Source organism: Podarcis bocagei (assembly GCF_964188305.1).
Source record: "Podarcis bocagei genome assembly, chromosome: 10".
Classification (NCBI taxonomy): domain Eukaryota; kingdom Metazoa; phylum Chordata; class Lepidosauria; order Squamata; family Lacertidae; genus Podarcis; species Podarcis bocagei.
In genome coordinates this window covers 33,857,707-33,885,643 of record NC_138135.1, presented here as the reverse complement: position 1 = coordinate 33,885,643, position 27,937 = coordinate 33,857,707, and the positions used below count along the sequence as shown (strand labels likewise).

Below are 27,937 nucleotides of genomic sequence, written 5' to 3'. Positions count from 1 at the left end.
AAACCACCCTAGAAAAGAATACCTGATGACAGGCTACTTTGTTCACCCCAGGCATAGTTTAGTTGACTTAGTGTTAAGGAGAACTTTGCTACACATCTCTGGTAGAATGTGTTCTGAAATGGTTATCTGTACAGATCCCAAAATGCAATTTGTGTAGCATTGGGGTTTTTTGTGCAGTATGTGCTTGTACATCATCCTCATGAAAGTTCTAGTTCCCAATACCGCTGTCAAAGTCCAAACCCCTTTTGTAGATCTGATTGTCGGAGAATTTAATTGCAGTTGAAGCTTTCCATAAAGAAGGGTGTGCACATATGAACATAACCTGAGTGGTAAACCCATCATCAAAACACACTCATGTTTTTATTAAAATATACTAACTTATCTTCTGGGTCAAGTTCAGAGGAAACCATTAGCGTTTGCAGCAAAAGCACAGTACTAATTGGCCCTAAACAGGTATCATCACTAACTCATCTCCCCCTCCCCCAAAACAATTTGCCAATGTTTACACACACATTGATCATGGGATGAATGAATGTACACATGCTTATGTACATGCAGCAATTTCAAAGTTTAAAAATGTACATTTTAAAATGGTGGACATGGGAACCAAGATCTGACTATTGAAGTGGTAGCTATGTAGTGCCAACCAGATGGTTTATTAGATTTATATACCACCCTTCATCATAAGATCACAGGGTGGTTCACAGTTGATGTTGGATTCCAACTCCCACCAGCTCCAGCCAACATGTCTAATCAGTGATGCTGGGAGGGGAATCCAACATTTGAAGGGCACTGGGTTGACTAACGCTGGACTATTAGATCAGAAATTGATTTCAAATAGGGGAAACTGGGCTTCAGCAGTCAAATAGAAACAATTCAGGCCTTGTTTGCATGCACATCTGTATGCACCTAAGCATATTTTGAATTGCTTTGCAAAGCAATGGGCATTACTATCATTCTAAAGTACAATTCCAGTACCACATCAATTCTAATTTCATTTGGGTGTTAAAACATTCAGACACATCATTCAGTCCCTTCAAATTATCTGTGGCTTTAGAAAAACATGATGTTCAAGATTTAGTTTCATTTCATTTTGTGGTTTCTGCATTTCAACAACAACAAAAGTATCATCACATTTAAAAATACATATCCACAATCATGAAACACTTTTGAAATCAAGTGGCTTTTTAAGATCATGAACAAATACAAGAGCCACAAAAAAAGTATCTGGGGATAGATGGAAACAATTCATGGGACTTGTTCTAAAAACAAAAACAAAACCTGCTTGGATTTATAGTTTTTGGAATGCATGATTGAGCCCTGTAAAAACTTGCACGTGCACATGGAATTAAAATATAGAATTAGTTTTTAAAAATAAATTACCTTTTAAATATTAATTTTCCCGGATGTTTTAATATGTACATATTTTTCAATTGGAGCTACTCCATATCAAAACAGACTACATTTCTCAAGGGATTCAAGGCAGTTTTGACACAAGTGAACTGCTTATGTTCAGCAGAGTGAAGGCGGAGGCTGTGACTATTACAACAATGGTTGCATTGATATATTTTTGAAGTACAATCATCCCACTTGGAAGTTAAATGTATTGCGTGCGTATACCACGTCTGGCTGAAAGTTGGCCATCTGAATATAGATGGAGAAGTGGGTGAATACCATTGCAGTTTTAATACACCGTTCATCTCCATGGAATCCAGTTTAACTAGCCATGTGTACAGAGGAAGGGAAATCGCTGTAATGAACAGCTTCCAGGCAGAGTACAGCACATGCCCCGCATACCATTAAATCAATGTTAAATAGCACTAATAAATAGATGGTTGGCTAGGCATGAGCTCCCCCACCCGTAACCCCTCAGCCTTCCAAACGTAATCCAATTTCTAGAAGACCCCTTGCTATAAAAGCTGACACAGCAGGCAATTCGACAGCACAGTGTGTGTGACATTTTCTCTTGGACGTATTTCTTACTGAACATTCTCAAACAGAGCTAGCATGTGTGTTAAACAAGGCAAACTCTGCACCTCACTCTCTGCTGATTAGTATTCTGTAACTGACAGGCTGGATACAAAAAGGCAGACAGCCTCTGGTAGGGCTTGAAAGCTACTGTTTCAGGCAGCATAAAGCCACAGAATGACTATAGGACAGCTGTCTGGAAAACAAATGTCCGTATATTGAATTAATCCACTGGGCTTGTATAAAGTAGTGTGACTCTGCACTGACAACCTTGACTTTTTAAGCGCTGGAATAAGGAACTGAATTAGGTACTTTTAATTATTCGTCATTATAAATCTGGACAAAAGTAACGAGATGCAAGGGAAGATTAAATGATTTCATTTATACCAATCTTGCATTGTTTTGCCACCTGCTACTCTTATCAGTGCATCTTTTAAGTTGTGTTTTTTTAATAGAGATCATGTAGAATCTCACCTGCACACCTTAATAAGCATCACCTGACATTATGACCCATGCTTTCATCCAAATAACCATTACAGGGCATAAAATTTGCTTAAATGTCAAGTTCTATATGGAATGAAGCGGAATTGGATATCAATTTCACTGACTCTTTCTGCATTGCCTAGAGGAATCTCAATAGATTTCTGAAGAGGAGCAACAAACACGTACAGAAATCCTTAGGCCACCCCTCCCCCAATGGAAATCAGGAGTCATCAGAGGAAGTGGGGGCAGCCCATATAATTTAGTGCATTTTTATAAGTGTGCAAGTCCCATTAGATTAATGATGGGCAGGGGGACACGTTACCTCCTGGGCAACTTTCCAGAGGCCACATGTCACTGGTGGGGGGCTCAGCAACGAATGTTAATTTTACGTTTGTTACAGCAGGCTTCAAGGACACATCATTCCAACCAGACAAAAACACTCAAGGAAGGGGCAAAGCAGGTCTGGCAGGGTGTGTGGCTGGTGAAGGGGTCTGGCCCAGATGGAGAGGCCTGAAGGGTTGCATATGGGCCATGAACGTGAGGTTCTGAACCAGTGCCACTGTACGATATACATGCAGCTCCCGGGTCCTTAGCACAACTGTTTTAGTCCAGGTAGGGAGTTGTGCAGCTCAGCAGAAGGAAGCAGGAGCACAGGCCCAACTCTGTGCCATAGCCGGGAGCATGAGCCCCCCAGACCTTCTCTAGCAATTCCACAGCCCCTTCTTGTCTTTGTCACTGCCAGCACCGGTGCCACATGGTGGCTATCCATACATCAGGATTACAGAAAAGGTTATGGGAGGTGCAGAAGATCTAGTAAATGTTAAAGGTGTGCAGATGATTGGAGATGTTCGGATGTTTGAGAAATGCTGCCTCAGACATACAAAATCCCCAGCTTTGACCATCTTCTCTGGATTCTACCTTTTAACTCTGATTTGTGTTTCTGACTCACAAAATCAACAGCAGTACGGTACAATTATCAACAATATAACCGTGTTCTTCTTAAGTCTGTAACCAAATTTAAGAAGCAACACATAGAAATAGAAAGCACCCCTACATGTATGTCAGCACAGATTTAAACTCCAAACTCCACTTATCACTGTTATTTAATTCATGCTGCTACCTCTCCACATAGGAATCTTCCATGTCATGTGTTTTACTCTGCATGTGCATTTTAGCTGGATGTACCAGCTCCGACCTTGACAGTAGAGTGTTGATACAGACCATTGTGAGGAACTTGCGACTGTAGGTTTGAAATCAGCCCACAGCTGTATATTCCACAGCCACACTTGTCTCTTTGGGTTCTCAGTTTTCCCGTCGCTGTTCTCCTCAGATCATGACACCACACAGTTGGACTGTTTGGCTCTGTCCCCTGAAGGGGAGCTTGGTCTCATTCTTTCTGTATCAGAAAAACAAAATGAACCAAATGTTTCTAATTAAAAGATTTCAAGCGTGCTTTTAAAAAAGAAAATTAACACATTCAGGCATACCTTCTCACTTTTCCTTTTCCCTTCTGCAACTCATGATCCCCACCTACAGCCCCAGGAAACATATTCCAGAAATGTTTCCATAGTGAAGGAATTTTTCAAACTATTTCGATTGTTTATTCCCAATTAATTTACAAATTTCGTTATGGCACAAAATATGATCTTTTCAGCTTATTAACAGAGGTGCAGATACCATCAAGGCACCATGTTTAATTACTAATACTTTTATAGACTTGTATGCATTTGAACAGTTCTTGTAAATAAAGCAGAACTTCAGTATTTAAGCATCATATTATATATACAGTTATCAAATGAAGGCCATTGAGAAGGCCAATTCATTTTTTCAGGATTATTAGACGCAACATTAACAAAACCTTTTTCAAAATACATCTTGTTCAAAGTAAAATTACTTAGATAATTGCAAACTACATTAAGGGTAGTTAAGAAGAATGAGGTAATCACCTCAGGCAGCAGATGCTAAGGGTGAAAGTAGCTTCTCTTGGCTTTCCCACCTAGCTTCCCCCTGCCATTCTCATCCTCTTTAGCTGGTGCCCTGGAAAAGCAGTCCCCAGTCCGCCCCCCCGCCCCCCCCCCCGTGTGCCACAGACAATACCAGTGAGAATCCCCTAACTGGGTGAGTAGGCAGAAAGGCAACCAGTCCAGGAAGCGCTCTCCTCCAGGCATTGCATGCGCACACATATACCACTTTGTTCATGTGACTTATATTTAGACATTATTTACTTGAATAGTCCGCTGTAAAATTACTAGTTGATAGGTACCAGGACACTGGTCCACGTTCAAAACTTAAGCTTTAGATTCAGCCCTGGTCCTCCATACACACTATATCAACCTGCCCATTTGGCACCTGAGTTGAGCTGTTCTTTTTGTGCTCTAATTGCTACAATCTAAAACTTTTTTCACTGCATAACACAGAATGAAAAATTTCAACATACAGAAAGCTTTAATAACCTTCACTTTGGATTATATACCTATACAGGCCTCTGTTATTTTCTAGTTTTATCACTAGGGGTTGCTGCATGCCCTCTGGTCAACTTTAATAAAATGTTACAAATGATAAATGATTTTTTTCTCTGCTGTGAATGTTTGAATCTGTGCATGTCTTGTGTTATGCAGATTTCAACGCAAAAGAAACAGACTGCCCATCTCCAAGAAGGGTCTCAAAATGTATTAAGCTGAAATGTAAATAAACTTTCTGTGTTACAATTCATACTCCAGTAAAAAAAAAGGGGGGGGTGTGCTTCTGACCATCGCTTCCACGCTAAAATGGCAGAAACCTCAAGATATCCAACCAGAGTTTCCTCATCTTCCTATTTCCTTTCCTCAACAGCTGGGAACCTCCCCATGCATATTCCAGTTGGGGAAACTCTAGTTACTGTGAGTGATAACCATTCGATGTTAAAAGACAGTACCTGAATATCTAGAAATATTAGCACAGCTTATGCCCTGTTACCCAATTTCCCATCTTCTCAAATACCATCCAGGTCTGGTGGCCAGCTTAATGTTTTATACATGATATGTGGCTGGCTTCTCACTATAGCTTGCTATATGCCATAGGTCTCTCAGGCTGCCATAGATTACTTCATTGGCAGTGAAACACAAAGTGCTTTCTTGCACTGGCTGCAAGTATAAAACATTTATGCAAAGGCAAGTGGAGCAAATTCTGAACTGTGGTGATTAGTAGTTTCGACAGCCTTAAGTGGGTTCCTTCCTACTGAGGTATCTGAACTTGTTCGGCTTAGTGTATATTGTATTTTGAGACAACTTCACATACTGTATCACCTCTGGGATTCCAATTATTGAACTGTATTGCTCTGATGAATTTGTTGTTTGCTTTATTTATATACTGCGGTGTTAAGTGATTGCAATGCTTGTTTTTTAAGTGCTACTGTGAATATTGTGAGCTGCTTTGAGCTCAACATTTGTTGTTGGAAAAGCAGAATACAAATATTAAACCAAAGTCTCTAATCCAGGGGTAGGAAAGCTCAGGCCTGGAGGGCAAGTGTGGCTGGAATGGGTACTTGAACTGTGACTGTGCCTCTTGTTTGCCTGGAAAGATTGTGAGATGTGGAGGGGGGCGTGTATAGAAACTTCTGACTACTGCACAGCTCTCCCCTCTTCCACAGTTTGTGCTGGTTCTGCAGCTCCTTCTATTTCATCCTACACGGCCACTGTTAGAGGATAGGCTAGACAGGGAACAGATTTAACTTCAGAGCAGGGGTAGCTAATCTTTTTTGGACTGAGGGCCACACTGACCCAGGGTCAACCCTAAGGGTCAAAATAGCCGTGGCAAGAACTGCCTTCCCAAGCACTACCATCAGCCATTCTACATTATTTGAAATCATTTCATCACCATTCATTGTTCTATATTCAGTAAAAAAAATTTTTTTTACTCGACAAAGCAGCACCTGTGGAGACTATATGGAAGCAGGCAGCAAATCTTTTATTTAATTTTAAAAGACTATTATTTAATTTTCATGGAAATTTCAGGGGGATATGGGGCCCCCACAAAAAAAACCTTCTGGCATCATGCCATCACAGCAGGAGACCCCCCTGGAGTCAACAATAATTTTTTTTAACTCATTTTTTAAAAAACAAATGACTCATTAGGAGTGTCATGATTAAAATGCATCTTGAAACATGGTTTTAGTAACTTGGCAACCCTAACAAGCAGACACACTAGGGCCAACTTGTGTATTTGGTAACCTAGGAAGTTAATGCTGGTTAGAGACATTTATGCTTATGATATATTCTTTCTTTATTACATATAATACTTTTTAAAAATGTGTAAAACCTCTCAAATTCAATGCTATCTTTTCATTATTAGCAAAGCTGTGTTTGTAACCTAGTTTGAAGCTTAGCTTTTGTAAGATATTCAGCCTTGAAGCTGTAGTTACTTCTCAAGAACAATAGACAAGCTTTAGTAGTTGCTTGGAAACCACAGGCATGCATCAAGTTTGTGTGTGAATGGGTTTTGCTAACAGGAAGCATGAAGACCATCAAGTTGGGCCTGTGATGCAAGGTGGCAAAAAGCAGACTTTTGCTATTTTACTATGAGAAATTTTTGTACCCACGCAAATGGAGGATGTTCCCATGCATGTGGAGAGAACATTACTGAGACATTTCATACCTGAATCTTTGCAGAGAAGAATGTTTTCACAAGCCAATCAAATTTCTGGATTCTATGGGACAGAACTTTTGCTTCTCGAGATATATGACTACAGAATATCTTACTTTTATGGCTTTATCCACACTTACTTTTGCTATGCGCTTTCCAAGCACAGTGCACATTTTAAAGCTCCAGCACACTTTTTATTGCTCCAGAGCCTTCCCTGCAAAAATTCATTCTTCAAAGCTGAATTGGAGCAAAAAGCAATCTGCAGAAAACCCAAATTATGGGGAAGGCTCCAGGGTGGGGTGGGGGGGAAGGGGGGGTCCTGGGACACAGAGCTTTAAAGTGCAGACATGTGCCTGGAAAGACCAGGGCAAAAAGTAAGTGTGGATAAGCCCCCAATGCCAAGGCAGAGATTAACCAATTCACAAAAGGATTACAAATTGGGAAAGTATTGAATAGCAGTGATTTCAAAAGACAACATGTGATGGTGGCATTTTGTTTTCCTACCGTTCCTGTTTTTCTTATTTTTGAGGCTCCCTAGCCAGGATCCTCTTTTTGTGTACATGTTTTTCTCCTCCTTTGTGTATTAAAATAGGGCAACTCATTCACTTCAATCTCTAGTCCTCCACTTCCCAGACATTTTCTTCACAGGGGAAGAAATGTCCCAAGCAGCGTAATACTGATTTTAGGCAATAAAAGCTTTGAAATTTTTTTGTCTGGTTATTTGTTTTTGTATTCCGTTGCAAAGGAATAGGCCAGGTTGTGGGGTTTTGTTCAACTGGGTATCCTTGCATTCCTTGTGCAAAAAAAGATTCCCAAACTGAGTGATTCAGGTCAAGCCTGATCAACTTGGCACACACAGCAAGGCTGTTGTTTAAACTTGACTAACCAGTTCCATCCCCAAACTGGCATACGATGGGGAGCGGGGGCAGTAGGAGACTCACAAAAATGTATTGAGGGACAGATGCTGCCCATGGGTTAGCCATGTCTGCTTTAGAGGAAGTAGTTAATAGCTACAGGACTTCGGTCATTAAAAGCTACAAAACTGACCATCAGTCAAATTGTTGCACTGCAACTTCCACCATCTCTGACCATTGGGCCTTATTGGTTGGAGCGGATGGAAACTGGAGTCCATCAACATCTGAAGGGCCACAGGTTAGTTCCCTCCCCCCCAAAGTTAAGAAGACTAAACAACTGCAAGCCATACTGTAGCCAGTAATTATAAACAAGAAAGAATTGTTGTAAGGGAATTCCAAAAGGCCTCATATAAAGATTCCACAAATGCTGGCTTAGCTTATTACAAGAGACCCTTTTAATGGTTGTTGCTAGCATTCCCCCCTCTAGAATGCACAGCGGGCTTAGGGGACAGGCAGGATACTGCCTCATTTATGCGAGGTTATGAAAAATGCCGAAAAAAACACCACCTGGAGTCTCATTTTAACACTTGTTTCCTTCTCCAAACCACACTGCAAATGAGAGCTCCAGGGAAGGGAAGTGTGTTCTACTGGGGTTCTGTTCATCAGAGGATAGGGACACATGGGGAGACACACACACACACACACACACACACACACACACACACGGTAGATGCTGAGTGGATCTGTCTGCTCTGACATGTCTCATTCCTAACCCCATGATAAAATATTTTGCTATTAACAAAACAAAGACGTCAGAATTTCACCCTTCAGCCTTGCAGAGTGTAAGAAAGCAGATTAAATGTACCAAGGCGTCTCATAAAAGAGTCAAACAACATAAGAGGAGTCTATTTAAGCCTCAGCTGGTGCATCCAGGGGCACATTTTGAATACAAATACCTTCCATGATTGTCACAGCAACTTTCTTCCCAGTCATATAAAGGTAAGTGGCATGAGGCACCTCAGTTTTGCTAATAAACCTACATTACACTCACGCAACACAGAATGACAATCTGCTTCCTTCTTGGAATCAAAATACCTGATTCACGAACCTAATTTATGAAAGAGAGAGAAATGTGAATTTATCCCATTAGCCCCCTAAATTAAACTCATCTAGAAACAAAGCTATCAGATGAGGTTAGTGTCAGACTTCAGGATTATACTAATGCTTGATATAGCTGCCCTCCTTTCACTCTGCCCATACATTGACTGGTCTATCAACCAGTATAGTTTGGGGATCTGAAAGCAGAATAGAGAAGGGCAAGGTTTTCTGGGAAAAAAATCCTGAAAGAGTAACTATTTTGTTGGTAAAAACAAAAAATAAAGAGTCTTCCCCAGGATTATTTACCTGAATTAGCCCCACTACTACGGACGCTGACAGGGCGAGGGCTAGCCTGGCTTTCCTTTCCTGTCTTCACAACCACAAAGTCTTCAGCAATATCACTGGCAATAGAACTGGCATCAGCATTGAAGGGTGGTGGCCGCTTGGCCCGTCTGAAAAATCCACTGCCAAACCTCTTGACTGGTTTAGAACCAGCTTCCCCATTGGCTACATCATCCTTCCTGAGGTCACGGATGGACTCCCTGGATTTGGATTTGGATTTTAATAGGGAAAATAGTTTCTGAGGACTCCGGTTTCCTCTGTTCAGGTCCTCAAGTGGAGGCTCAATATCTGGCAGCACTTGCTCCACCGTGATAAGGTCATTCAGAAAAGTTTGTAGTCGCCTATTGGACTCACTTTCTTCTTCCTGTGCTTCTTGAGTCCCTTGTGACTCATGCCTCTGGCGGGAGGCCCAGCGCATCATTTCCCCTGGGGGAACCGCCACTACCAGTCCATACTTTGGGCTGATGGCCTTCCGGGCCACTGTAGAGGAGGAAAATCCCATTCTCCCGGCACCTTGGCGGAAAGGGCATGGAAGGTTCAGCTCCTTGTAGAGGTTGACCTCCTCCGAAATAGCATAGAGTTCACGGAATTCGATATCAAACATCTCCACATGCTGCCCGGTCAAGTACAAGACCATGTTTCTGTCTATGTGGGATGAGGTCCATGTGAAACTATCAAACAAGAGATATTGTTGTTAAAGCACTGCAATCAGAAACAGTTACCCTCTCACATCTAGGAAAACATGTCGTAGTAATCAGGAAGCATATTTATTATCCAAGTACATTTGTTAATTTGTAGACACACATAACAGAGAAAGTACTGGGAAGATAGACAGGTGACAGTCAAACTTTTTTGTCATTTCTGTGTATATCGTTTCTCTTACGCCCCTTCTTCCCCTCTTAATCCTGCTTCATATTGCTCACATACTTCTCTTCCTTTCTACCTTTGTTCTGTGTTTCTTATTCCTTCTACATCCCGCTTTGCCCTCATTCTTCCCAATCTTGTGCATTTTTACTTAGAAACATAGGCAACGTGAGAACAATTCTGGGCTAGATGAACCAAAGGTCTGACTTCATGTGTGAAACTAGGAACAAATGATTAAGCTAAGTTACAAAAGGATTAGGACACGTTTTGTGTCCCAGTTATCAGAGGGAAAGTTACACGCGTAGCTATATATGTAAAAGGAATGCCCACCCTGAATTAGCAACTGACCTGTATGATCCAGTAAGAACTTTTTCACCATCCACCATCAGGAAGCGTGTAGCCAAGTTGCCTTGGATCTTCCCTGATGGCATGTAGAACCCAGCTCCAGTCACACAACGCACACGGATATTCTGACAGAAAGAAAAAGCACATTATTATTATTATTATTATTATTATTATTATTATTATTATTATTATTATATAGTACCCTTCATCTGAAGATCACAGGGCAGTTCACAACACACAAAGACAAAATGAGAACCCAAAATACATAATAAAATTAAAATAAACCAATAACCTCCCCTCCCACAAACACATGTAAAAGGTCATAGAATGTTAATCAGCCAAAGGCCTGGTTACAGATAAATGTTTTTGCCTGGAGCCTAAAGATATTTTATGAAGTCACATTCCACAACAAGGGAGCCACTGCAGAAAAAGCCTGTTCATGTGTTGCCACTCTCTGCTCTTTGTGGAGGAGCCACATAAAGAAGGGACTCAGATGATGATTTCAGGGTCTGGGTAGGTTCATATGCCGAGAGTTGCCCCTTGGAGTGTTTTGGTCCTGAGCCCTTTAAGGTTTTATAGATCAAAACCAGCACTTTGAATTGGGCCCAGAAACTAATTGGCAGCCAGTGCAATTGGGCCAGGATTGGTATAATATGCTCAAACAATCTTGCCAAACAGTGAACAACCTGGCTGCCAAATTCTGAAGTTTCTTAACCGTCTTCAGAAAGAAAGAAAGAAAGAAAGAAAGAAAGAAAGAAAGAAAGAAAGAAAGGTAAACTTATTTGAGCCTTGAAAAGTAGTTGTCTGGTGAAGAATGAGAACCTTCATGATTAGGAACACCCTAATTTAGGAAAGGTTCTTTGTACCTGAAAAAAGTGATTATCAACAATAATGATTATCAACAATAATAATTTCCATAGTATGCTGAATATAAAAAGTGCTTGACAGTTCTTACTTCATTCCTCTGAACAGCTCTGCAAAAGTAGACAATGGACATTCAAATGTAACAGTTGGGGGAACAGAGGATCAGAGACCATGCATTGCAAAAGGCTGACCAGATCTATAAAGGTGAAAGTCCGTGAACAAAGATGCTATTCAGTCTTAGAAGAAAGCAAGAGCACCTCTTCATGCAATAAAACTTGTGGGAATCTACAGGGAATGTTTAAACTGAAGAAAGAAAGAATCCGCACCCCCTTTTTTTTGCAGAGAGAATGAAGCAAATACCAGAGCATTACAGAGCACTGCAGCTAAGGCAGCAATGCTGAGGAAAATTATTCAGAAGCAAGGGCCAGTGATAATAAATCCTGATGCACATATGGACCTCCATCTTTCTTTTCATACAAAATTGCTGGGAACCACACTCTGCCATCATCTAGCAATGTTCCCAGTGCTATTCTGAAACAATTTTAGAAGCAACTGGCAGCTGCTGCTGAGTATAGAAGCTTGCCTTTCTTTCATGTTAAAAAGGAAAGGAAAAGGTGGAAAGGCTGCCTCATAAAGTGGTACTCCACTATCTGAAAACGTTGCAACCTTTGCTCGAGTCCCATTAAGATTACAGCAATTCACCCTGCGTCTTCACTGGAGGACAAAGGTTCCAGCGAAGGTGGAGAAGTGACTTGTGCTCAAACCTGCTTACAATGTAAGTCACGTAACAATTCTATAATAATTTTAATGGGTCTGTGACCATACAATAAATCACTGACTGATTCCATAATAAATAAATAATAATTCATGAACAACAAGATGTACATAAAGTCATGAAATGTGAAACAACCACACAAAAAGACCGCTCATTAATAGTTCCTCATCATCATGGAAAAGTGACACGTGGGGAAGTACAGGCTTCTGTCCTGGGCCCGTTGTTATTGAGCATCTTTATAAATGACTCGGATGAAGGAATTGAAGGGATGCTCATCCAATTTGCCGATGACACCAAACTGGGAGGGATGGCTAATTCCACAGAAGGCAGAATTGGGATTCAATATGACCTTAACAGTTGGAGAAACTAATAATGAATCCCAATAGGGACAAATGCAAGGTTTTACACTTAAGACAGGAAGAACCAACTGCACAAAGAGAAGATGGAGGGGACACCTGGCTAGTTGATCAGTGGCAACAGAAGGTGAAGAAAGAATCAAGTCCTCTATCAATACAATAATTCTTCAATCTACTCAAAATTTATATTAAAACTGTGCTTTGATACCTCTCAGCTAGGATTCTCATTAATCACAGTGCACATCATCAGCTCACCCGGATATAGAAATCACTCAGCTCCATGCCTTTGCACATTTCCAGGAAAAATTTAGAGCCTTCTTCGTCCAAGATTATATAAACGGGGATCCGACGCTTGTATGATGCATCTACGATATCCCGGAAGATGTCCCTGTCAGTGAACTGGTCCATGACTACTGCAATGATCTGGCCATGAACAGAAAGAGAACAAGCAGTTATTTTAAAAAGCAATACTGCAATAAGGCAGAGATTTCTGTCCTTATGCCACCAGGGCTTATCACATACACCCATGACACGCTACACGCTATGAAAAACATATTCTTCAACATATTCAGGAGTACATTATTTGACAGCGTGGTTTTTACAGCCTGAACAGACAAGAAAGCTTGTTAGTTCTTGTTCAGAGCCACCCTAGAGTTTCCATTAAATGTTCCATGTTGAGTAGTGCCTGAAAAACACTGTATTTGCTCTCATCTAAACTGCATGACCTGACTTCTCACAATGATTTGACCCATTTTCTAGAAGTGACGTAACCACCCACTCCCAAAAACCCAATCTAGTATTCATCCACCTGATAGGAATCATAGTCAACCCCCAACGCAGGATTTAATCAAAATATTCCCCCCCTTTTTAACAGTCCTCACCCTCTCAATGAGGTGGAATGTTACAATTGATCATTTTAGCAGTTAATGGTAATACAGTGGTGCCTCGCAAGACGAAATTAATTCGTTCCGCGAGTTTTTTCGTCTAGCGAAGCACGAAATCCCATAGGAATGCATTGAAATCCAATTAATGCATTCCTATGGTCAAAAAAGTCCAAACAAAGCCAAATTTGGTACAACAAGAGTTTATTAAGTGCTCTTTAAAGTTACACATACTGTAAAGAGCATTTCAAAAATTGAAGGAACAATAAATTAAGTTTCTAAACATGACAGAAAAACATTTAAAAATCAACAAAGTGTACAGTACATTTTCTAAGACTCTGGGGGACAACTCGAAGGTTCCTCTTCCACTCTTTGCTTCTTGCTGAAGAACCCACTCCTCAACTGTTCCCCCAGCCACCCACCACACAGAAATTCAAATCCAGATTTTTTTTAAAAAAACAGCAGAGTGGCCCAATGGTCACAGAAAATCATAAAAATGCAGAAAAAAACCACACAAGCTTCCAGATTCTTGCAAACCCCTCCCCAACACCAAGTCCTTGAATTCCAAACACCCCAACCCAAAATCCAACCCCCCCCAAAAAAAGTTTTAAAAGTTTAAAAGAAGTTTTGGAAAAGCTTCAAAAATCACCAAAGTCTTCAAAAACCTCAAAAAAGGCTACCACACCGCGTTCTATGAGTTGCTCCTCGAAGTCAAGTCGCAACTGTATTAACGGTGTTAAGAAAAAGGAAACAAACTTGCAAGACGTTTTCGTTTTTCGTCTTGCGAAGCAAGCCCATAGGGAAATTCGTCTTGCGAAGCAGCTCAAAAAACGGAAAACCCTTTCATCTAGCGAGTTTTCCGTCTTGCGAGGCATTCGTCTTGCGGGGCACCACTGTAATGAGCTCCACCAATGCAGGTGTTCATAACTGAGTGGTAGAGCACATGCTTGGGCATGTAGAAGATCCCAAGTTCAATTCCTAGGATTAGGTAGTATGTAATGCAAAAGAACTTGGACTGAGAGCCACTATTCATCAAAGCAAACAATACTGGGCTAGATGGACAGATAGTCTGAACTTCCTGTGGAGGCCTCAAAAATGAATACCACTGGTTCCATATTGCAGTGGAAAGAGATTTTAAAGTATGCCCCCCAAAAGGGTTTTTAAATTGCTTCTTTCCTATCTTTGGCTAGTGATACGTAACATTAAGAGGATTCTTATACAAGTTCTATATACATAGAACTTGCATAGGTCCCGTGGAATTCAGTGTGACTTATACCCAAGTGTAGTGCACATGAGCTCACTTGTTTTTCAGATAGACCACACTATTTTTGGATTAGTAATACTTATTTGAATGAGCATCTATTTTGCTATATTGGCCCATCCTTAATATCTAAAATACATTGTTCAGGTTTGTGTTACAAAAACTGTTTGAACTCAAATACTAGCAACACTACTTATTAGTCCTGCTTTGGGGCAGATTGCCATTAGCTGCGTTCTCCTTCTAAATTAGAGGCATTTTCTTTGGAAGTCTTGCCTGTGCAAATCTTGCAGGGCTGCCAATCCTGATGGAGGTCAACTGGGTTTCAGAAAGGTTGGAACTTGTTAAATACTCCCCTTAATGAAGACAGGACTATACAAGCAGACTAGAGGGCCAGCAAGAACAAGTGAGAAACAGGGAGGTGCTCTACAGACCTAGAGGCCAATCTGCACTGCTACATACATTACCTGTTGAGGAAATGCATTACCTTGGAACTTGGAAGCGTCATAGAGCCCAGACACTGCTTATTAAATAGGATCCCTCTTTCTTTGCTCTGGGGGTTTTGATGTACCCTGCATCACTGGATTCTTACAACAAAGGCCACCATCTCTTTTTATGTATTTGGGCGTAGGACTGAGAAACAATGTACTATTCTGCATCCATAGCTAAATTACTTAGCCTTTCTAGATTATGTGCAACTCTAACTAGAGCTTGGTGGTGGAACAGCACACATTTTGTAAAGGTGATGCCTCTCATAAGAGGTATAATAGAATCAGTATGTTTAACAGGATGGCAGATAATCTGGAAGATAAATCAACAAAAGCAAATGGAGGAAGACAAATTTCAAATGAAAATAATCCAGCACTCCCTCTCTCAGCTTCCTCTTCACTGCAGAACTGTACCCTTCTGCAGCATGTTAGCACTATATCAGAGGGAATGGAATCCCAATTCTCCAAAACATTATTTTGAAGGTTATCTGAATGGAGGTCTCTGTCTCACCTGCCTGACTGTTTGTGGTGAGTTTATGGCAGCAGGTAAAAACAAGGCTTTCTTTTAGGATATTCAGATGTTATGGTATTCCTTAACATACCTCAATTCCCAAAAACAGCTCAGATTAAAAATTACTTGCATATGCCTACAAGTGTAGACCTAGTTATTTTATCTCCACAAACTCTGTGATGTAACATTTGTACTTAAGATAATCATAGGACTGTATTCCAACAATGCAAAACAGACTACTGTCCTCTCCAACCCCTCCCCGCTTCCTCAAAATCAGCTCAAGGGGGTTGGTGAAACTCCGTATGCCCTTGCAAGGAACTGGCTACAACCCATTGAGGTAGAAGAGATTCACAAGTTATCTAGCATAACCCCCTGCCAATGAAGGAAATTCAATGCTACAACACCTCTGTTTAAAATTCCCTAACGAGGGAGAGAACACCTCTCTCTATGGCAATCTGTTCCACTAAAGGGCAGCTCAAACTGTTAAGGAAGTTCTTCCTAAAGTTGAGTTAAAATTCCCTTGTAATTTGAACCTGCTGGCTCCTACCCTCTGGAGCAACAGAAAATGAATTTGAAGAAAGCTACCATATCACCTCTTAATCATCTCTTCTCCAGGCTAAACACACCCAACTCTTCCAAACTTTCCTCATAGGACTCGCGCTTTAACACAGATAATGGCAGCGAACATCTCAACGCTTCTATAGGAGTAAAGAAGAGCCTTAGGATGTGGTAACATGAGCAGTTATTACAAAAGCTGATTGCTCTCTTAAACGCTGGGAGGAGCGCAGAAAAAAGAAATGCCATAGTACTCCTGCATCAGCACAACTGGACGCCTTCATCTGCCCCAGCTGTAACAAAACAGGTCTCTTCTGTATTAGTCTCTACAGCCAGAGCAGGCGCTGTAACTCTCCAACAGCTTGACCTCACTTCTGAAGGCGCACTCTTCCATTGTCTCACGAGACAGACAGATGCCAATCTATTAAGAAAGCCGATTACTCTCTTAAACGCAACCACCTTCAGACTGCTGGGTGGAGATTTTCCCATTTTTTAAAGCCAGCAAAAAATATTGACATTATTAAAATGAACACACTGTAAACCAGTGTATCAGTGGCTGAAATATACAGTCTTGCAAAGCATTGCTATGGCTCAAGCAAGAATGATTACTCCAGTGGTAGATATTATATAGCACTGGGAGAGCAGGCGGCAGAAAGAGACAGAAACAATATGGGGATGGAAAGAGGGCTTGGTTTTCAAATGACAGGGTACATTCAGAGGAAAATATTAAGCCCCATTTCCAACAGAAGGCAAATTGAGAAGAGTTGGAAAAATTATAGAGTTGAAGGAAGGATGCAACCTTTCCTGGTATCCAAGTTGACTCTAGGCAATTCCCCAATGCTTTGCAAGTACTTCACTAAGACTGTAATCTACAAATCATCCATTCTTAAAGCCATGAAAAATTTAGCTGCATCTGACATTCATGTAACATACATGTATACATCCTATACATTTTTTTTCACCACTGGTCTGCTTCCCAGGAGACTTGTGTAGCCAAAAGCTCATGCATCAGATGAGCAGACCTGAGACTGAAAAATCTGAAGAGGAAACCTTTGAGTATACTGAGAGTTAATGTGTTCCATTTTAAAATTCCATAGCATCTATATAAAAACTCTTACTAAAGCCAACAATAAAACAGCATTCACAGAAGGTGGAAACAGACTCAGACATAATATTCCAGTCTCCATCCAGTGATCGCAGGTGGGGTTTACTTATGATAACACATGAGTCTTTAAGGCCTCCCCTAAAACCTGAAGTATAGCTGCCCACTGCAGTTCTACTGAAAGGGAGTTCCAAAGGCATGCAGCCAGTGCAGAAAAGGCAGAGCCAGCCCAAGACATTTTGGCACCTGAAGCAAATCACAAAGTGGTGCCACCTCCTCCCAGTCAGGGAAAAAGGAGTAAGTGAAGATCTACATCAGGAACAAGGATGGAAGAAGACCAGCAGCACCTCCTATTGACCAACAGGCCACTGTAGAGGCAGCATGGGGGGGGGGGCGCTGCTGAACAGATGACAGATCCAACCAGCAGCTGGAACGGGCAATACAGTCCTTGGAGGCTATGCCTGCTGCCCCTGTGGATGCAGCTGCCTGAGGTGGTCGCCTCACATTGCCTCATGGGTGGGCCAGACCTGAAAAAGGCCATCTCTCTTGTGAATGCCCACCTCACAGACCTCGAAAGCAGACACACCAAGAAATCCTCTGATTAAGATCTCAATGTGCAGGCAGGAACCTTATGTATATATGTATCTATGGCTACAAAGCAGATTTTTAAGATGCAATGGCAGAGTTCAATGAAGGGAAATATGTCAGTGGTAAAGTACATGATTTGCATGTATGAGGTCCCACCTTCAACTCCTGGCACCTCTGGGTAGGGGAGGGAAAGTTTCTGGTCTCAAACCCTGGAGAACTACTACCAATCAGTGCAGAGGAAATTGAGCGAGATAGACCACTTACGTGATGTGACATGGTAAGGCATCTCGAGTTTATTTTGATTACTAATGAAGTGGCAAGAGATACACAGAGGCTTCACTGAGCACCCGTTTAATAACACTAAACTTCATCAGTGCACAGTTAATGGAAAAGAACTCATTCCATGAACTTTACTTTGCATTTACTGGCTTCTGAAAATTTCTGAGGCATACTGTTTATTTTTGCATTAGCTGCAATAAATGAATTTCCATTCAGAGCGGAACTCAGTCTCAATTATAAGATCAGAGAAGGTCCCTGGAAGCATGCAGTGTCCTAGGGAAAGGCAAAGTAACTCCACTCTCCTGGCCCATGAGAAACCAAAGTATGTCTGGCACAGCCTACAATGACCCCAGTCCACTGTATAGACCCAGCAGAGGCAAGCAAGAGTTAAAAGCACCACACTTGTCTAAACAAGTATGGAACAATACTCTCAGGTCCTGACAATGAAAGCTCTCTGGAAATGCCTCCAACAACACTTGAGAAGGAAGCCAGGAAAATTGAATAAGGATCAAAATAATCAGGAGGCAGAGAGAAAGGTACTAAGAATTCCCAGCCCTGTTCTCCCTGTCATGTTCCAAGAGTGAGGAGGGGGCAGGGCTAAGCCGGCTTTGGGTTTGTTAGATCCTGAGACTGTCTTACTGCTGCCACTCAATGGCACCAGGCCTCATCACACACCAGCCAGGAGCTGGTGCAGCAATTGGGTCCCGACCCCACCCTCTGCCATGGCCACAATGAGCAGCACGACTGTAGATGCAATGGTGGTCCCACCACTTTGGCCTTAGTTAATTAGTTAATAATACACTGTAGTCATGATCATAGTATATCCATTGCCAGGTTTGTACAAATTTAGATCCTGACATGGGTAACCAGCATGTTTTCTCTAATGACCTTTCAGGTTTGGATTAAATGGGCAATGATATTAATTAGCACCAGGCTTGTCCTTGCTTAAACCACTACAGTATCATCCAGTCTTTAGGAACAAAGGGATATCATACGATATTGTGTCATGGAAATCCTGTAAACTATGTTGCTTAACGAGTTATTCTACAGAAACAGTTCCCTTTCTATAGCTGATATGAAACCATACAGAGGTGATAAAACCTTTCCCTGGCTACTGGGCTGTCAACTGAGGTCCTTTCTCATCAGTCCCACTACTAAAAGAGATGACACTAGGTAATGAACTCCTTTTGAACAATCTGTTAAAGACATGACACAGGCACTGGTCTCTATATTGTACTTCTAAAATTCCTTAATAATGTCTCTTTTGGGGCCCAGAGTCAAATGTTATGGTGGGAATCCAGTTGGGACATACAGAAGTTTGTAGTCTCAAACTCAATAGCTCTCTTTCAGGTTGGTACATGGTTAGTACCTTACTCAACGACAGCTCTCTTTTGTGCACCCAGGTACATATTCATAGTGTTGGAGGGGCTGCTGTGCAGCTGGCACATATAAGCACATGTGGGCTGGCTGATTTTTGGAATAAGGTGTTTGCTGAGATCTCTTTGATAACTAAACAAATTATTGCTCCATCTTTCCACCTGGCACTTTTGAACCTGTGTATGGAAACAGCAGGATTTGAAAAGCAAATAAGTTATCTCTTAAGCCTGGGGCTCCACTGCCAAATACTGTAAGACCTCCAGTCTTACCCATTTGGATTGCTGGTACTCGAAGGTTTGGCAAATTGCCCTCCCTGACATCAGCTAAAAGTATCTAAAGGCTGGAGGTTGAATGACTGCAAAAGTATAGCTCATCTAAGACTTTATAGAACCTTTACTCTCAATAATGATGGAGCTCACAGGTGAATAATACTTTCATTTGAACATATTTCTAAAGGGAATCTTTTCTCCTTTTTGAAGATGGGAACAACATGTGCCTGCCTCCAGTCTGCAGGGACCTTACCAATTCTCCAAGAATTCTCAAAGACAAAAGCTCTGAGATTACACCTGCAAGCTCCTTTAGTACCTTTGGGTACAGCCCATCAGGCCCTGGAGATTTGAATTCCTTTAAAGTACTTAGGTGTTTCCTTACCACCTCTTTTCCTATCTTGGGCTGTAACTCTCTCCTTCCATTGCTTATTGTGTTATGGAATTAGATTAATGGAATGGAATTAGATTAAATTGAGTCCATTAATTTCAGTGGGTCTACTCTGAATATCACTTGGCTACCAACCAATTAAAACAAGATTACACATCCAAGGGTGGATACAATAGTAATTTTCATGTACTGTACATACAATTGCATATTGGATCACACCTTTAAAATTCATATGAATTAATTAATCTAGAACTCTATACTAACAATTGTGTAATTAGAATAGAATACTTACTACACAATCCTGACAGTCTCCAGGAAAAGGATGTCTGAGGTGTTACTATTCTGTCTTATGTGAAGCTGAGTAAGCAATGCATGCTCAGTATTTAGGCCTAAGACTGCTATCCACAAAACACATACATCAGAGTACTCATACTTTTACGGAATACAGTTTAATTTTAACTATATGAGTAGCACAAATGTAGTGTAGTGGTTAGAATATTGGGTTAGCTCAGTGGTAGACCTCTGCCTTGCATACAAAAGATCTCTGGCATCTCCAGGTAGGGCTGGAAGGACTCCTGCCTCAAAGTTTGGCAGAGGAGCTGCCCGTCAGTATAGACAATACTGTACAGGCTAGATGGTCCAATGGTTCTGACTTGGTATAAGGCAGCTTCCTATGTTCCTAGTATCAAGAAGGTCAGGACTTGAATGCCTGCTCAGACTCATCAATGTCAACGGGTGACCCTGGGCCAGTGCAATCCACTCGTGTGTTTAGAATAAAAAGGTAAAGGGACCCCTGACCATTAGGTCCAGTCGTGGCCAACTCTGGGGTTGCGGCGCTCATCTTGCTTTTTTGGCCGAGGGAGCCGGCGTACAGCTTCCGGGTCATGTGGCCAGCATGACTAAGCCGCTTCTGGCGAATCAGAGCAACACACGGAAACGCCGTTTACCTTCCCGCTGGAGCGGTACCTATTTATCTACTTGCACTTGGATGTGCTTTTGAACTGCTAGGTTGGCAGGAGCAGGGGCCGAGCAACGGGAGCTCACCCCATTGCGGGGATTCGAACCGCCGACCTTCTGATCGGCAAGTCCTAGGCTCTGTGGTTTAACCCACAGCGCCACCCCGCCCCTGTTTAGAATAGAATTGTAATAAATAGAAGGACCTTGGAGATCAGAAAGTTCAATTCCCTGCTTAATGAAGGAATATTGCAACTACTGTACAGTATCTCTGACAGAATGCAGTAGTCTCTACTCAGGTGTCTCTAGGGAAGGAAGTATGTGTTATCGTATTCAACAGCATCTACTGAAGTAAGTGTGCACAGGGCTGCAGACTTACTCTCTCAGTCTAGTGGAGTTCATGGGATTCTTGTGAGAGTATCAGGTGGTGGGGAGAACCACGTATGACACTTTGAACAACAACAACAACAACAACACTACAAATGTAGTAGAAATAATAAGTTCATTTGTGGTATTTTAATGCCATACAAGTCAAAACAGAATCTAGAGCCTTCAAATGAAGTCATAATGATTAAAATTGGCTCCTCTAAGTACCAGTTATTATAATTTTAGGAAGTTCTTAAACTATAAGCAAATTGTCTAGGAATATTTACTTCTGAGTAATTTGCAGGGTGCCCTTAAAGTTGGTACTTGCCCTCTATTAAAGAGGACGTTTCAGCCAGTTTTCCTGTCTAGAACCTATTTTATATTTCACACGTCCTCAGACTATCTTTTACTTCAGTGCTCTTCAAAACTTCCAGGATTTTCCCTATATAAAAAATGCCTTTTATGACCAATGTCTTATGACTTAGTCTGCTCATGGCTAGGCCTATTTACAAGAAAATAAAGTCCACTAAACTCAGTTTATTTACCCTAAGTGTGTCTAAGACTGTGGCCCAATAGAAGACTAACAAGTAAGTATGCAGTCCTTGACATACACGCACCACAATCCTAAAACACAGAGAAAGCAGTGGAGATATGTGTGAGTAGCTGCTGGATTTTATATTTTCAATTTTTTTCACCCAATATTTGTTTCTTTTTCCCAGCAGTCCTTGGTGTATTGGCTGGAGTATCATTTACTCCAAATAATCCAGTTTCTTCCCCAAAGAATCCTGGGAGCTATATTTTACCCCTCACAGAGCTACACTTCACAGCACCCATAAACTACAGTTCCCAGGATTCTTTGCAGGAAAGCCATGACTGTGTGATAGTCTGATAGTAAAGAGTGTTTTAAATGTATGGTGAGGATGTGAGGACTTAGAAGACCTAATATCAAGTCTCTACGCAGCCAAGCTCACTAAATACCGGTAATCTTCAGCCATTCGCCACTTCTAGGCCCACCCTAACCAAGTGTTGTGAGGTATTAAGGAAATGGGGAAAACCCATTAGAGGAAGTAAGGGATAAAAGTGCCATAAAACAAAGTAAGCAGGAAGGGCACAGCAATGGCTGGTTAGTACACCTGTAATTCATTTCAACGTGACCTGAAGAGGAGAGCACAACAGATTGTAGATTTATGGTTATTATCAAGTGCCCTTCCTCTGAAGAGGGCATGTGATTGCAGCATATATTCTGCAGGAGAAATCCACATTGCATAATGGAGGAACTTCTTGGATGAAAAACTCAAAATACAGGACACTACAAAACCATGTTGGGGCTTGTCCTGTGGAGTTGGGTCGTTCCATAATAAGACATATCTATGAGGTCCCTTGGGCTGCGTTGCCTTGCAGGGGCTTGGACCAGACGACCCTCAGGGTTCCTTCCAACTCTACAATTCTATGAGAAAGGCAACCCTTTAAAATAAACTAAAAAGTTGCCTGTTAGCAGAAGAAAGGTGCAAGTGCTTGTTTGTTACGGAAGGAGAAGCGGCCTTGGGTCCTGAGGAGCTGAAAACGAACGTTGCCCTAAGTAAGAAGTTTCCTCTTGACGCCTCAGTCCCCTTTCACCTAAAAACACTCAGACGTGACGCGGCCCCCTTAATCCGCGCTTCTAAAGGCACGAAGCAGGCGGCTGTCGAGGCCTCCGAAGAGGCGCGCCTTCCCCTCGCGGCCTCCGAGGGTCTCCCAGGCGAGATACCCACCTTCTGCGCCTGCTGGATCATTTCGCGCGCCACTTGCTTGACGTGGGGCGCGTTGTCTTCCTTGCGCGGGTGCGTATACAGCCCGAGGCGGCTGACTCCCCGGTAGAAAGTGTTGGTCCAGCCCATGTCCAGCGGTGGGATCTCGGTGTCGGACCTCTCGGGCCAGTAAGCCAAGGACAGGGGCTTCCCCGAAGGGCCGACCACCGGCTTGCCCCCCTCGAGGTGGGCATCGTAGGCGCGCCAACCGCCCCGCAAGGCCTGCAGCTCCCGGCTGGAGAGGAAGTCTCGCAGCTGGTCCTTCTTCAGGCGCTCCTTGTACGCCTTCTCCCCCTTGGCCAGCAGGACTTCCAGCGCCCTCCGCTGCTCCTCGCTGTAGTAGTAGCGCGGGTGGTGCTCGCTGACCCGCTCGTTCACGTGAGCGTCGTCCAGGCACAGCAGCTGAGAGTCCGCCATTCTCCCGCCGCCCCGCCGCCGCAGCCACGGTTCCTTCAACTGCCGAGCTGCCAACGACACCTGGAGTCCGGCGAGGAGGGGAGGAGCCGGCATGTCCCGCCTCGCCTCACCTGGGCCGGCGCTCGCCTCCAGCAACGCGCTGCGAAGTCAGCAAAGGGCCGCGGGTTGAGGCGCGCGTCTCCTGCTCCGCGTGGGAAGACCCAAAAAGGGAAGGAGAAGCCAAGCGCGCCCCGCTGCGCTCCAGGGCTTTTTTTAGCCTGACTTCGCCCCTTCTGACTTCTTATTTTGGCCAAGACTAGAGGGACGCTGACATCCACACACCACCCAAATTTAATTCATATATTCAATTGTTATCTGGCCTGTTACTTTTACTGCTCTCTTAAAGGATTTTCTTGTAATGTGAAGTTGTACTTTATTTTTGTACGTGTTCTGTGTTAAGCCAATTTAGGAGAGCTCTGTCCTAAGAGGTGGGGTGGGCGGGTGGGGTGGGGTGGGTGTGTTATGCATGAAAGCAGTTCATATTTTATTATGTACTTGTCGACCCGAGAGTGTTTTTAACCTGCTTGCCAGCCAGAAAGGCACCCAGAGCAACTGGCATACAATCCGTTAAACAAAGACAGTCCCTGCCTGCAGGCTTAGTGCAGTCAAAAGGACACAGCACGAAAGGAAAAAAGGATGTGGAAGGGAGAAAAGCAAATCCAGGGCCCAACTTAAATTCTTTTTGCCGGTGATATTCTGGCGTTTGCTTTAGTCTGCAATCCTGTACCCACCTACCCAAGAGTAAGTCCCAATCATTTGAAGTAATTTGTGAGTAGACATGTGTAGAAGCGTATCTTTATTTAATTTATTTATTTATTTATTTATTACATGTCTATAGTGCCCTTCATCCGAAGATCACAGGGCGGTTTACAATATAAAACCACAAAAATACATACCGTAACAACAAATGAAAACAATAACGCCTCCTATATAATTACTATTTATTACATTTTTCTTGTTTATGATTCCATCCTTTAATGACTTCTTTAAAGAAATGCATAACAGCAGAAACTACTATTAAAAGTGCTCCAGTCCAATAGATCAATGTCTGCCCTGTTATTTTTATGGCAGCCATTCTATAGGATTCTCTATGTAAGTCTCACTGCAGTTACAAGGGAACAATTTGGTCACTTGTGTCAATAGTACCGCCTGGTACAGCAGTGCCATGCATGTATTGCTGTGTGGGAGAGCTCAGTTCCTGGTGGATTGCACTCTGCCCCCCCCCCCCAAGTGCTCTGTGATTTTTAATGGCACTACAGTTGCTAGAAGTGGGAGGAATTGCCCTCTATGGGTGGGTAAAAGGTATTCTATCTTTATCTTACAGTGTAAAATGCTCTGATGGGATAGTATCATGTCAGACTGGAGTCTGAGCTGAACTGCTCATTGCATGTGTTGGACAAGTAATATTTCTTGGGAAAAGATGATGAAAAATTGAGAGAGGAAAATAGCAAACATTTTGGCTTGCAGGATTTATTTGTTTTATTTTTAACAACCTAGATGGCTGGGCTGTCTGACAGGCTGCTCAGTAGAGAGGAAAAATCGAGAGGTAGATGAATTACATGGCAAAGGTTGGTAAGGCGGCAAATGTGCTTGATAAATCAATTTATAGTACAGATTTGTACTTTGTCAAATATGTTTGCTGTGGCACTAGTGCATCAGTGTGTGCTTATTTGCAGTGTGCATTCATTGTACACTTAGGCCATCTCTTAACAGTCTACTTTTATGGCAAGATCGCTAGAGAGCATCACTTTGTATGTCTGCCTTTTAAAAGAAAATAGATGTGACTGTACCAATACAAAAGGGAAATTCCAAATTTAACCATGCTGGATTGGACCTACAGGATGGGGGGGGGGCATGCATTTAAACAGCTTTTGCTTCTACTAAAGCCAGTGAGATCAATATCTTGTTCCTTACTTTTGTGCTCCAGGCCTTTAAAACTGCTGCTTTTAACTGTTCTTATGGTTCTATTTTCTTTTATACTGTCCAATAAGAAACAAACATTTGTGTTGTCATCTGCTTGAAATATAATGTATTGTGGTGTTGTATGGGGTGTTAGAGGAGGGGTGGTACCTCTGGTGGGGGACATACTGTGCTCCTGGGGTCCACCTTTGTCCACCCTCCACTCAGCTCTCACCTGTGGCTCCTAGAAGCTGTACACGTGTGACAGTGGCCACACCCCAGGAAACAGCTTTGACTTGCCAGCTAAACCAGGTGAGGGTAGCCAATGAATCTTCAAACCCTTGGTGACTTAGGGGCTTCCATACAACAGAAATCTCATTTTTCCAATAATTAACCCAAGGCAGACTCATTGTTTAACTCATTGTTAAAATGCATTTCCCCCTTTCCCATTTGTGACGGAAATATATTTTGTTTGGATTGTGAATACATTGTGGAATGTAGTTGCACAAGTATCCCGTCACTGGTTGGCTAATGCCTGCTCTGTCACTAGTGATGAACTATGCAACTCTTCCTGTCTCCAAGTCTAATGGCATTTTGTGAGTTATATAGTCTATTTCCTATGTTTTCCTGTTAAATTTTAGAGGATGACTGCTGTACCATTGCCTAAACCAGAGAAGCCACCCTTCAATACACCATGATTTCCCCGTGCTTAGTTTTATAGGCCTTTTCCTCCTCCCCTTTTCTAGCATTTCAACACACTCTGCTTCTTGCTCCTTACATTGCACCTCACCCTGTAATATAGGATTGCTGGACTGTCCATAAAGGCCATAAAGATGCCACAGAAGTATGTTTTAAATGAGTCATCTGGTTAAGCCCTAATAATTTAAAACAAAAATAAATGGAGATGAACCAAAATGGCAGCCTTCTGACTGAGTAACAATACTAATTTAACTATTTTGTTGTTTGAAGTTCACAGAAACCTTGGGCTTCTGTCTTCCATACAGGTGTGCTTCACCGCCTGCACGTAATTAGACCCAGTGACTTAAGAGGGATTGTTCACATAAATTAATTGTATGCAAATAATGAGACAGAAGACCAAAACCTGTCCTGTTCCCACTTCTTGTAAAAGTACTGTATTCCCATTAAGCTTCAGATGTGTGGCAGCTTGAACATATATGAAAGCTGCATTGGACTGTCTAGTCCAGTATTATATGTCTGGTTTGAGACAGGTGTTTTTCCCAGCCCTGGTACTCCAACCAGAGTTGCTGGGGATTGAAACGGAAACCGTCTGCATGTGCAGCATGTGCTTCCCTACTGAGCTGTGGATGATTGAAAGCCTGTCTCCGATCCCCAATTTCCCCATGAGCCACACTGTACAGGACTACAGTCTCAAAGAGGCTTACAAGAAAAAAATACAGGGCATACAAAATTTAGAACATACGGTAGTTCAAAATATCAGGAAATAAAAATATTAAACCATTCATAGTGCCAAAGCCTCCTGAAATAAAATTGTTTTAACCACGCACGAAAAACCATAGTGCCTGCCTGATTTCTAATGGGAGACAGCTATATATGATCTCAGTAATCAGTCTGGGACTTACGGTGTCTTTGTGAATGAAACTTGCCAAGTCCCACCAAACAACGCTGTGGCAAGAAGAAGAAGAAAGAAGAGCTGTTCCCATGGCACAAGGCTTTTTACGCACGAGACTTCAACATTTACGCACGAGACTTCAACATTTTTTTGCCTAAATCAGTTTGTAATCTGAATGTAAAACATACATGGAAAAGAATGCACGTGTAAGTTATAAATGTCTCTTCTGCTCTCCATTCCATGTTAACATAAATAAAAGCTGCACATAAGTAGTGAGAGAGAGGCTCCGAGGTGGCCATTAAAGTCTTACGGGCAAAAATGCTTCCAATTCCACTTTACCCTCTGTTCAGTGGAAGGCTCTACCCATCTGTTCTGAGTTATCTAATACAGTACAGGGATGGAGCTAAACCTTATTTTTCAGCAGGCAATAAACCTGAAGATGCGAAAAGTGCAAAATAATGTATTCTGTTCCCTCCTACTACATTTTTAATTGGATCCATTTCTTTACATGCCATCTACTTTTTATCACATTGGCTTTAACATGAACGGGATCAGGAGATGTATGGAGTAAATAATAGAAAAGAAGGCCTATTTCATGCCTTTATATGTGCTGGTTTTC

At 42.1% G+C, this 27,937-nt stretch overlaps 1 protein-coding gene across 1 annotated transcript; it reads right to left on the bottom strand.

The window, feature by feature from the left end:
* Positions 1–338: 338 nt before the first annotated feature.
* FAM83F (family with sequence similarity 83 member F) lies at positions 339–27,247 on the bottom strand. Its single transcript, XM_081210874.1, has 5 exons — positions 23,337–27,247; positions 12,825–12,992; positions 10,578–10,699; positions 9,330–10,036; positions 339–3,847 (listed from the first exon to the last, which is right to left on the bottom strand). The coding sequence occupies exons 1-5, from the start codon at positions 23,880–23,882 to the stop codon at positions 3,783–3,785; spliced, it is 1,608 nt and encodes a 535-aa protein (XP_081067000.1). The 5' UTR covers positions 23,883–27,247; the 3' UTR covers positions 339–3,782.
* Positions 27,248–27,937: the final 690 nt, after the last annotated feature.